The 12,439-nt window shown below is 39.7% G+C and overlaps 1 protein-coding gene across 2 annotated transcripts in view; it reads left to right on the top strand.

Moving 5' to 3' along the window:
* The first annotated feature begins 844 nt into the window (after nucleotides 1–844).
* The window catches only part of LOC141100657 (cytochrome P450 2J2-like), a 170,120-nt gene continuing 158,525 nt past the window's right edge, over nucleotides 845–12,439 (top strand). The window contains exons 1-2 of one of the 2 annotated variants that reach the window (XM_073589275.1): nucleotides 845–1,048; nucleotides 3,375–3,567. In XM_073589275.1, coding sequence (XP_073445376.1) covers nucleotides 3,400–3,567 — 168 coding nt within the window. In that variant the 5' untranslated portion in view covers nucleotides 845–1,048; nucleotides 3,375–3,399. The remainder of the gene's footprint in view (nucleotides 1,049–3,374; nucleotides 3,568–12,439) is intronic. The other variant, XM_073589274.1, reaches the window with a different exon arrangement.

Consider the following 12,439-nt stretch of genomic DNA (forward strand, 5'->3'; position numbering starts at 1 on the left):
GCGATGACGTTCTCTTTCTTACTTCTGCTGCGGCTCCAGCGCAGGCATACTTTATCTGCCCTGTTGAGGGCAGAGTAAAGTACTGCAGTGTGCAGGCGCCGGACCGCTCTGACCTTTCCCAGCGCCTGCGCACTGCAGTACTCTGCGACACCCATTGGACCGGACTGGACCCCCGGGTGACTATTATCTAACTCGCTTTTCTTATCCTTCAGGTTACATCAGGGGCTTATCTACAGCTTTACAGAATGCTGTAGATAAGCCCCATGATGGCGGTGGCTGCATCTCATAGGCCAAAACTGAGGTGATAGATTCCCTTTAAATGCCAAATTGATATCTGGAACTGCTACAAATGTTACAGAGGTACATGTCTCTTATGTTGGGAACATTGCAGGCATCATACTTGTAGCAGTTCTAAACATTAATTTGGCTCAGTTAGGGGATACTGCTTTAAAGTATAACTGTAAAATAATAGTGTATAGCTGTAAATGACAAATAGCGGCTGCAGAGTGGCAGATTAAGGCTTGATTCATACATCTTTGTTGAGTTTTTACTGCAATTTTTCCAGAGCCAAAAGTAAAAAAAGGGCATGAGAAGAATGCAAAGAATTGTGCTGGATTAGCACAAGCAAGTGTTTTTTTTTGTTTGTCAGTATCCAGTGGATTGTTTTGTTTGTCTTTTTTCATTCAAACACTGAGATGCTATATTCACAGCCACACTGCTCTAGTCACTAAGGTTGAATAAAGCCATACTTAAGACCTGTTTACACTTGCCATTATTTGCATATTTCTGATCCCAATTACTGGCATAGTTGATTCATGTAAATGACACTTGGCATTGCTGCACCTATTCCCATCTAAGTTCTGCTGTGGATTGCTTCACAAGACTTGTGCTCTACTTGGCTCTACGGAGCACCTTAGGCTGTGCAAGAACTTGTTATCTATGCCCCTGCTATTGTAGTTCTGCAGTCACAGTGGATCTGAGCTGAATCGACTCCTGTGGGCACTGATCAGACTGCAGCTTGTAACTTTCCCCCATTTCAAGGATCTGGGTGAGTTTCAGTGTATTTTGTGTGATATTTATACAGCAGTCTCAGTGAATCCTATATGATGTATATACAGCAATCTCAGATTATACTAGGTGTTGTATATACAGCAGTCTCGGTTTATCCTATGGAATATATACTGCTCAAAAAAATAAAGGGAACTCCACTTCTGTGAAATTAATCTGAAGCAACCTCAATTGTGAATCGATTTTTCCTGCTGTTGTGCAAATGAAACAGACAACCCCGATAAAGGGGTATGTAATGAATAAAAATTTGCAACTGGAATATTTCATTCACTGGTATCTAGGATATGGTATTTTAGTATTCCCTTTATTTTTTTGAGCAGTATATATATAAAGCAATCTCAGTTTATCCTAGTTATGTGTATACAGCAGTCTCAGTGCATTGTATGTGATGTATATACAGCAGAGTCTCACTCCTATATGATGTATACAACAATTTCAGTGAATTTTTTATGATGTATACAGCAGTCTCATTGTATCCTATGTGATGTGTGTATACTATGTAAGGTCGGGGTCCCACCAGTGACTCACATCCAATGACTCTATGCTAATGACATTTCTCCATCTCTACCCGCGTCGGAGGGAATCGCAATGCATTCGGGTGATATCCGAGTGTGATGAGATGTTTCACACGCACCCATAAACTTATATGGATGTGTGCAATCCAAATTCAGCATTTGATCACAGCATGCCGCATTTTTTTTTACTGCCCGATCGCGATCTGATCAGAGCAAGAAAAAATAAGTGCAATAGAGAACAGAACAATAGGATTACATTGGAACAAGTGTTTATTCGGATTGCATATGTCCAATTTAATCGCAAGTGGGAGCGAGCCCTAAGAGAGAAAAGCGCAATAGGTTCTTATCCGGTTACAATGAATAAAACAAATAAAGGTTATGAAGCAGCAGGTCCACGGGTCCAGGAATCAAGTAGAATTGTATGGAAACTAAAAAGTAGAAAAATCTGCTCTGCTGGTGGATGGTAATAAATCCAAGCAAACACTAAGATAATGTGCGTTTTTTTTATTTTGCGACACATTTTATAGTACCGTACTTCTTCAGGACGGAAAAACCATATGACAAATGGCAGGTAACAGCCGTATATTGGGGAGATTAAAAAAAAAAAGTGTCTACGTTCATCTGGGGCATTTTAGTATTGCAAAAAAGATTAAAGAAATGATGATGCAAGTGTCTGGCTTGCAGCCTATTAATGATGCCCATAGTGTTATCCGGCGGGCTGCACCTGCACTATAGTATGCAACACACAGGGACAGACGCCACAATAAACCAAGCCAACAAAAAAGATGCCTGGCTTCTTGGATATCGGTCAGACGCATCTCACACAGCCAAACCAGATCTCACACTTTGCACTGACGAGGGGCAGTACCCCGAAACACAGTGTCTGCAAATTAAGATTCTGGTTTGGCTTTTATCCTAAGTCATGTGACAAGGCTCGTTAAAGGGTCAACATTGACTTTTAGGATTGCTACTTCCAATAGGTGGCACTAGAGTTCTAGTCCTCTTCCTCTCCGAAGAGACAATTTGCATATTTCCCAGAGAAGCATTGTGGCTTTAAGTCTCCTCATCTTTGCATGCTTAGCATGTCAATCTCCGCAAGGAGAAATGATACTTCTTGGATAATTATCCGAAATAAAATAAACAACCTCCATACACAAACATACATTTATATCTGTATTTTTCCAATTTTGATGCATTTTATTTTATGAGTAATATGCAGTGATACTTTTGTTTAACCTTTTATTATTCCTTCTTTTATCTATTTTTGTAATACTGAAATGCCCAAAATGAACTTTGACACATCATGTGACTTTCTTTTGGCTCCACTTTTTTTTTACATCTCACCAGTATACAGTATATATGGCTGTAACCTGCCATTTGTCATATTGTTTTTAGGCCTTGAAGAAGGCTTATGGTACTTCGAAACACGTGACAAAGTAAAAATAAAACACATTATGTTATTTTGTGCCTAAATTTATTACCATCCACCAGCAGAGCAAATTTTTCCAGCAGAGTTTCAGTATATCCTATGAAGTATAGTATACTGTATATACAGCAAGGTCTCAATGTATCCTATGTAAATTATAGACAGCCATCTTAGTGTATTCTATGTGATGCATGTACAGGAGTCTCAGTGTATCCCACCAATACCTCTGCATTGGTGCTTTTATTGTTTTCTATGTCTGAAAACCTATGGGCATATAAATATTACTCTTCAACGACCAGTTTGCAGTTTTAAACAGTAATACATTCATGTTATGTTACCTTTAAATATTTTCCATCATGTTTTAGATATCAATTTGTTAACACCAAGAGGATGGCTGTTATCTGGGTACTTCTGGTTTTACTACTGGGTTTGTTCAGTATTCAGTTCATGAAACTTCGTCAAGCTGCTGCTTTACTGCCCCCTGGACCAACTCCGTTACCTCTCATTGGAAATCTTTTCACAATCAAATTTCAGCTTCATCATAGGACTCTAATGAAGGTACTTGTGGAATGAGCCAAATATGTCATTGCTTGAAATACTTTCTATCCTATAAGTATCCTTTTTTTCAAAATGAAAAAAGTAAAGATGGCATTAATTTAATCACAATTTTTACCAATTAGGGCAATTCCCACCTTTAAGAGGATTTTAAACTTACAAACTGAAAACATACTTTGCACTGACGAGGGCCAATAGCCCGAAACACCGTGTCTGCAAATTGAGATTCTGATTTGGCTTTTATCCTAAGTCATATTACAAGACTCGTTAAGGGTTGATTGAGACTTGTAGGATCGCTACTACCAACAGGTGGCGCTATAGAGTTCAAGTCCTCTTCCTCTCTGAAGAGGCAATTTGCATATTATTTTCCCAGAGGAGCATTGCACGGCGAATAAGACTCCTTACCTTGACAAGCCAGAGCTGGTATGTCACTCTCCACTCCACAAGGAGAAACTTTACCCCTTAGACCTCAGTCCAGAGCCTCTCACCTAGCCAAATCAGTTCTCATACTTGGCACTGACGAGGGCCAATAGCCCGAAACACCGTGTCTGCAAATTGAGATTCTTATTTGGCTTTTATCCTAAGTCATATTACAAGATTCGTTAAAGGGTTGATTGTGACTTGTTGGATCGCTACTACCAACAGGTGGCGCTATAGAGTTCAAGTTCTCTTCCTCTATGAAGAGGCAATTTGCAGACTGAAAACAATAAATTAAGATGTTAGATCTGATAAGGCTGGTGTTACTTTTTTTTTTTTAAATCCATGTCAATATGGCTGTAAAATCCTAATATTAAAATGCGCATTCTAAAGATTGAGAGCACTGACAAATCTGTGTATTCTAGCTCCGCCCACCTAGACTGATTCACAACTGCACCTTGTACTGAGCAGTGTGAGAGTTCAGCTGCAGGAAGGAGGGACAATCAGCTGTCAATCTAGCTAGTTTGGCAGAGATTGAGTTTAAAAAGTAAATTGTTTTATTTTTATTTTCAATTGTACAAGTGAGAATATGAATATACTGTATGTTATTAGATAAGTTTGTTTCCTCCTAGAGTAATCATTCACTCTCGATTTACTGGCAAATCCATCTTCACTGAATACAGATTTACATTGCACTGAGGCATTTGATGACTGAAATACAGTTTAAATACAGTAATTCAATGAAGACAGAGAAGCAAGAGAGACAGAGTGTCAGAAACAGACATTTTCCCTTGAATCTATAGATACACTACAAACTTTCAAAAAGGATTATGCAGCCATTCTGACAGATTTTCAAAGTAATGATACCTGCCTCATCAAGTTAAATATCTACTTAATAATTATGCCTGATCTGTTTTTATGTCTTGTGATAGATTCACCATTTTTTTACCACTTAAAGACAGGGTGATGTTTAGTTTTTGCATTTTTGTTTTTTCCTCCATATTTTTCAAGAACCATAAATGTAGTATTTTTCCACCATGGTAGCCATATGAGGGCTTTTTTTTTTATTATTGTGGGATGAGTTGTTGATTTGAGTGATACCATCCATTTCAGTATGAGATGTTTTGGAAAGCATGAAAAAAAATCCAAGTGTGGCAAAATAGAAAAAAGTGCAATTCAGCAATTCAATATTTTTTTATTCAGAAAAAAATAGAAAAAACCGCGGCACTCACCCATAAGCTATAGTAAAATGCAGCCCTTTATTCAACCATACATGGTATAGGGACACACTTCATGGGACAAACAGGTAAGGGAAGACAGTGGGGAGGGAAGTGTACGATGATCGTTTCGCATCAAGAGACGCTTCTTCTCTTGACGCAAACAGCTTTCTTCCCTTACCTGTTTGTCCCATGAAGTGTGTCCATATACTGTGTATGATTGAATAAAGGACTGCATTTTATTATAGCTTACGGGTGAGTGCCACATTTTTTTCTATTTTTTCTGATTATGGATGTTTTTTCAATGCTGTGCACCATAACCCTAAGCTAAGTATACAGCTGTTCATTGGATGCCGTCTTTCTTTTGTGGCAAGTCAGATAGTTGGATCTTATTAGTGCAATTCATTTTTTTCTGCGTTCTTTGATTAATTTTTTATTTTTTGGCCGGGGAAGATAGATATCTATAGCGTTTGTGTTACCATAAAGCTGACCCTGCAATATGATTCTCCATATCAGTACGATTATGGGAATACTGAACATGCATAGTTTTATATTTATTTAAGTGGCAAAAAAAATCTGAATTTTGTCAAGAAAAGAATTTGCTTGTGACACCATTTTCCTAGAGCCATAATGCTTTCAGTCTTCTGGATATGGAATTGAGTAAGGGATTGTTTTTTGCACACTAAGCCAATGTTTTTAATTATATTATTTGGGGTAGATACAATGTTTTGATCATCTGTTACAACATTTTTTATATTATTGCTACGGTCGAAAAAACGCAGTTCTGGCATGTTGATTTTTTTTTAATATCATTTTTTTGTTTTTATTTATTACTTTTTAACGGAGGAAAAGAGGGTGATGACTTTTATAATATTTTTACAAACTTTTTTTTTTTACTGTTCACTGTGCCAGTATCCTTAGGTGACTTGAACTTGCGATCGTCTGATCGCTTGTGCTATATGCAAAACAATGACAAAGCTTTGCTGTATATAGTAAAAATCACAAGTCTCCTATAAACGCTAGCCATGGTCTGGCTTTCACAGGAGTATTGCAATGACAGGCAAAGGGGTCTTCAGCATACCCATGGCTGTCACAACAACCCATTGGAAGTGCCAATGAGCGGTTACAATAGCATTCCCCCTGCTGGCCAGCTATAAATGTAAATCTGTGACAGCGGCTTTTAAAAGGTTAACAGCCGTAGATGGAGCTTTGCACCTCCCACGGCTGGTAAAGAAAGATGTTAGCCATCATCTGTCGATAAAGCAGAGCCTGGCATGTGATGTACATAGTATATCAGATGTTGTTAAGGACTTAATCCAAATAGATCTGAAAATCTAATTTATCTTTTCAGTGGTTGGTGCTTTCTATTGAAGAGGTCCAATTCCTCCCAATTGACATACAATTATGAGACAACTTGCATCCTACCTACAGCTGCATCTTTAGGCCAGGGTCACACTTGCGAGAAACTTGCATGAGTCTCGCATCTCAATCACGGTCATTGTCGCCGCCACTCGGGACCAGAGCGTTCAGCTGCATGTATTTCTATGAATTCTGAATTTTTTTTCTAATTCTTGAGTCCCGTAAAGTTTTATTTCTCCATCAATAGAGCTCTGTGAGGGCTTACTTTTTTGCAGTGTTAGTGGGCGGCTTTATTAATACCAATTTGGGGTACATACAATATTATTTTGAACATTTTTTTATTTCATTACTTTAGGGGAGTGTAGCGAACGACTTAGTGTTTTGATTTTGTTTTTTACTCTTTATGTCATCTACAGTATGGGTTGATTCATTTTATCTTTTCAATGAACAGACTTTTATTAATTAAAAACATTTTTTCATGGTCATAAAAATAGGCAATTCCACATTTTACATATTTTCCATTTATAATTTAAAAAAAACATTTTCTTTTATTATTTTTACATATTGTTTTGTCCCATTAGGTGAGTTTAAGTGTCCAGATGATAGAAGGTTCTAATATGTACTGCAAAACTTAAAGGGATTTTTCCATCTCCAAGATCTTATCCTACTATGTATCAGATGTTATAATAATCTTAGCAAATACCTCCAATTAGAAATGTAGTACAGTTCACATGATTCGCTATTTTGCTTAACTCGTGTAGGGCATTGCAGTAGCTTAGGTATCCATGGTATTTGCTAATATTGTTATTATTGCACCTACAACAAAATGAGATATATGATCTTGCACATGGGTATACTCCTTTAAGTTTTCAAATGTAAATTTAAAAATGAAGAATGTTGCATCACAATGATTAAATTATCATTTAAATGTGCATATTGTATACACAGGTATTTGGCTTAATCTTTAATCCCTTCTCACAGCAGTACATTCCCACAAACTGTGCCAAAATCATCAGTGGGTGTCAACTAGATATTCAAGGTAACACCCTGCTGCAACAGCTGTGATCTGTGCTAACACCAGTCATGGCCCTTTAACCCCTGATGTCACTGTTCATAGCAACAGTTGTATGTATCTGCTTATTTAAGGTTGGTGGCATGCTCTTTGTCCTCATTAACACGCCACAATTATGATCATGCGATGCCGATGGCTGCAGTGATGACCCCCAGGGCCAAGTAATGGCCAAGTATTACACAGCTATGGTTGTCTGTATGGTACTGCCATAGGCAAGATAAGCAAGACCTGCTATGCCTCCTGTCAGTCTAAGGGCATGTTTCCACGATCAGGAAACGCTGCGGGATTGACGCTGCGTACAGCCGCAGCGTCAAACCCGCAGTGTCCAGATGTTACAGCATAGTGGAGGGGATTTCATGAAATCCTGTCTCCACTATGCGTTAAAATACACAGGCGGCAGACCCGCGTAAATGGACATGTGGCGCGTCTTTTCAGAACGCAGCATGTCTGTTTACGATGCGGCGATGCTCTGTCGCCGCACCATAAATTTCCCATAGATAATCATTAGATGCAGTAAAACCGCATCTAATTAGTCACGTGCGTAGTAACTGCAGCTTACTACGCATGTCTACTAATAAAATGACGTTCTTACCTTTCCTGCCGCCGGTATTCCCCTTTCACTGCAGTTCTCGTGATAACTGGGCTTATCGTGAGAACTGCCATGCACGTGACCGGGGGTTATCTCCAGTCACTAGGCTAGTTCTCACGGTCAGCTGACCGCGAGAACTAGAGTGTAGGTGACCATCTACAAACTCTGCTATATTCGGATGTCGTGCATCCAGATGTAGCAGAGCTGGACTCATTGTGGGACACTCATTATTAAGGAATAGGTCGGACAGGAGGTATACAGTAGGTTTGTTATTTATTTTTTTTCAGGAGATCGATGGCTTCGCATGGATTAGGAGTATAATAAAATGGCAAAACTGTGTTGTGTTTTATTTCATTAAAATACTTTTTTTCTTGCTGTCTTTTTTTAACCCTTTAATTATAGGATTAATAATGGATAGGTGTCTTATTGACGCCTCTCCGTTATTAACCGGGCTTAATGTCACCTTACAATCAAAGGTGATATTTACTCCTTATTACCCCATATGCCACCGCTACACGGCAGAGGGAAGAGAGAAGCTAAGCGCCGGAATTGGCGCATCTTACAGATGCGCTATTTCTGGGGCGGCTGCAGGCTGCTGTTTGTAGCCATAGTGGGGTCCAATATTCATGCCCCTTCCTAGGCTATGAATATCAGCCTGCAGCTCTCTGCATAACCTTTCTGGCTATTAATTATAGGGAGACCCCATATCATTTTTTGGGGGGACCCCCCTATTTTAATAGCCAGGAAAGACTATGCAGACAGCTGCGGGCTAATATTCATAGCCTGGGAGCATCCATGGGTATTACCCGCTTCCCAGGCTATAAACACCGTCCCCCAGTCGCCGGCTTTCCCACTCTAGACTTGAAAATTGTGCGGGAGTCCATGCAACTTTTTCTTCCATTTTTTTTTTTTTTTTAAATTAAACAAATATTGCGTTTAAGGCCGGGGTCACACTTGCGAGAAATGCGCACGAGTCTATCTATCTATCTATCTATCTATCTATCTATCTATCTATCTATCTATCTATCTATCTATCCCATATCTATCTACTGTATTTATCTATCTATCCATCATCTATCTATCCCATATCTATTTATCTATCTGTACACTATCTGTACAAAAAAACCTGACCAGCATCTCCTAAGTGTGAATAGGTGCAAGCTGCAGTGACTGCAAAACATATATGAAAAAGGCACAGCAACACCCTGTGAATGCCAAGACATATGATGTCAATGGAAATAACTTACAAATGCTCTGTCCCTCAGCAAGATGTACTTACAAAAGCGAAGGTTCTTAGCGCATGGTTTGTCCAATTCATGTGTGCCCGTCAACCGCGGCAAGGTGACACTTCTCTGACGGATCCCGTCTAAACCCTTCCATATCCTACTGTATATGCCACTTTCTGGTTAAAAAACCTACTATAATTCACAAACATGTCTCTCCTGGGCTGCACGCCTTCAATTTGAATGGGCAATTTGAGAAGTGTCACCTTGCCGCGGTTGACCGGCACACATGAATTGGCCAAATCATGCGCTAAGAACCTTTGCTTTCGTAAGTACATCTTGCTGAGGGACAGAGCATTTGGAAGTTATTTCCATTGACATCATATGTCTTGGCATTCACAGGGTGCTGCTGTGCCTTTTTCATATATGTTTTGCAGTCACTGCAGCTTGCACCTATTCACACTTAGGAGGTGCTGGTCAGGTTTTTTTGTATAGCTATTTTGGGGGGTGTGACTCCCTCTGCTCTGACACTTGCACTCCTCCCTGCAGGTGTTCACAACCAGTTATACTTGCCCATTCAAATTGGAGGCTTGCAGCCCAGGAGAGACATGTTTGTCCTTTATAGTAGGTTTTTTAACCAGAAAGTGGCATATACAGTAGGATATGGAAGGGTTTAGACAAGACCCGTCAGAGAAGTGTCACCTTGCCACGGCTGACAGGCATACATGAATTGGCCAAATCATGCGCTAAGAACCTTCACTTTTGTAAGTACATCTTGCTGAGGGACAGAGCGTTTGGAAGTTATTTCCATTGACATCATATGTCTTGGCATTCACGGGGTTCTGCTGTGCCTTTTTCATATATATTTATCTATCTTTCTATCTCTGTGTGTAATGGAGTGTGGGTTGGACAAATGTTAAAGGGGAGGTTGGACCAGAAATGACATCACAAATCTTTTTTTTTTGTTAAATAATATATCTTTATTTAGCTTCCAAAAAACGCATACAAATCCGCATGAAAAAAACGCATCAAAAACGCATGTAAAAATGCATCAAAAATGCCGGTGACCTGCCAGTGACCTCAGGTGCAGATTTGGTGCAGATTTTACCTGCGTCAAATCCTGAGCAAATCCTGATGTAATCCTGACCGTGGAAACATACCCTAAGGCTGAAATCACACAAGCATTTGCAAATTAGTTTTTTTATGTCCTGAAAAAACTATTTTTTATGTCCAGAAAAAAAACCTATATATATGATGAAAAAATGCTGCAAAAAATGCTGAAAGCAGTGACATGCTGTAGATTTAAAAAATGTTGCAGTTATCAAATTCACTCATGGAAAAAACAATGTGAGATTTCTGACAACTTATAGCTTTTACTGGTATTGTAATCAGCAGCTTCATATTTGCATTAAAATAATGATGCATGTGAATATAGCCTATCACCCTGCAATTCACAAGTATTGCAGAGTATTAGACCAGCGGTCAGACTAGTGGACATCTAAAGAGAACCTGTCATGAGGATCACGCATGTGAAACTAAAAGTATGGGTTATACTGTCAATGGTACACCCAAACTTCTAATGATAATTAAAAACAATCCGACTGTGGATTTCTGCACTGAATGTACTTATTAAATTAGTATAATAGAGCCTTCAGGTCCATACCTTTAGTTTAACATGCAAGATCATTATGACAGGTTTTCTTTAACCCCTTAATGACCGCCAATACTCCTTTTAACGGCGGCAGTTAAGGGTACTTATTCTTCAGCGCTGCTTTTTAACGGCGCAGAGAAATAAGGTTATAGTGCCCCCCATCGTTGGAAAATATCTATGATCTGGCACATTAGATGGGAGAGAAATGGGGACCCCGAGCCTCCCCGGTAACTGCGATGTTCCCCGGCCCTGTAGCTGAGCCAGAGGCGTAGCTAGGGTTTTGGTTCATGGGGGAGAAGCTTTTGAGTGGGCCTCTAACCAGGTAACCTTGATTACAACTGGGTGACGCACCCTATGATGACCGCGTTGCTGCTGAAAATAATCTCTATATAAAGACCAACATGGATCTTACTACCATATGATCAGTGGTAGACACCAGTGCTATAGAACATATAAGAGATCACAGCACAGTCACAGATAATAACTTACCCTTGACGTTTTTTCTGATGGAGTTGTTCACTTTTCCCGTCTTTTCCATCTGGCCCAGACCGACATGACCGCTTATTCCAGCCAGGACTCTGCTACAGAGAATACAACAAACACACGTTTCATGTCTCATATTTTTAGTGCTGTCCCCAATGGGACTATTCCCAACCTGAACAAACTCCTTATCCTACTGATAACCCCAATACTGAGTCACTGCTGCCGTATGTGTCCCTATTACTGCATCTATTGTGTGGTTCTCTGTGCCCTCTAAATTCTAAAGCAACCCTCTAGAATATAGTAATGCTAGGTGCAAGTCCCCTAGAAAACAGTGCCCACATTTTGTCCCCTAGAAAGTAATAATGCCCTCTGTGTCCCTTTTGACAGTCACTGTAACCTGCGTTTACCTATAATAAGTGCCCACTTTACATTTACCAATGTCCCGAGTCTCCCCTCTGTACAACTCCCCAATACACAGTATGATCCTCGCTTATACATAGTATAATGACCCCTCACTATATATACTGACCCCTTATTATCCCCCAAACTATTTAATGGCCCCAATACTGTATAATGGCCCCGTTACTGTAATCTCCACACTGTATGATGGCCCTCTAGATAGCCTCCATATAGCATAATACACCAGATAGTCCTCAATACAGTATAATGCACTCCCCATGGGTTTCCATATAGCACTCCTCCCATAGGCAGACTCTATTGTTGTGAGTTCATTTTCCCCTTCACCATTGAGGTCTGATGAACTCCCTCTTCTGGTGAAGGAAGGTAGTGAGGCTGATTACCAAGCACCTGAGCAGGATGATGATGACTGGGTGACTGGAATTGCTGACTGGATATAAGGCAGCC

This window comes from Dendrobates tinctorius, unplaced genomic scaffold (genome assembly GCF_039654945.1).
Source record: "Dendrobates tinctorius isolate UK_male_01 unplaced genomic scaffold, ASM3965494v1 ptg000107l, whole genome shotgun sequence".
In the NCBI taxonomy this organism is placed as follows: Eukaryota; Metazoa; Chordata; class Amphibia; order Anura; family Dendrobatidae; genus Dendrobates; species Dendrobates tinctorius.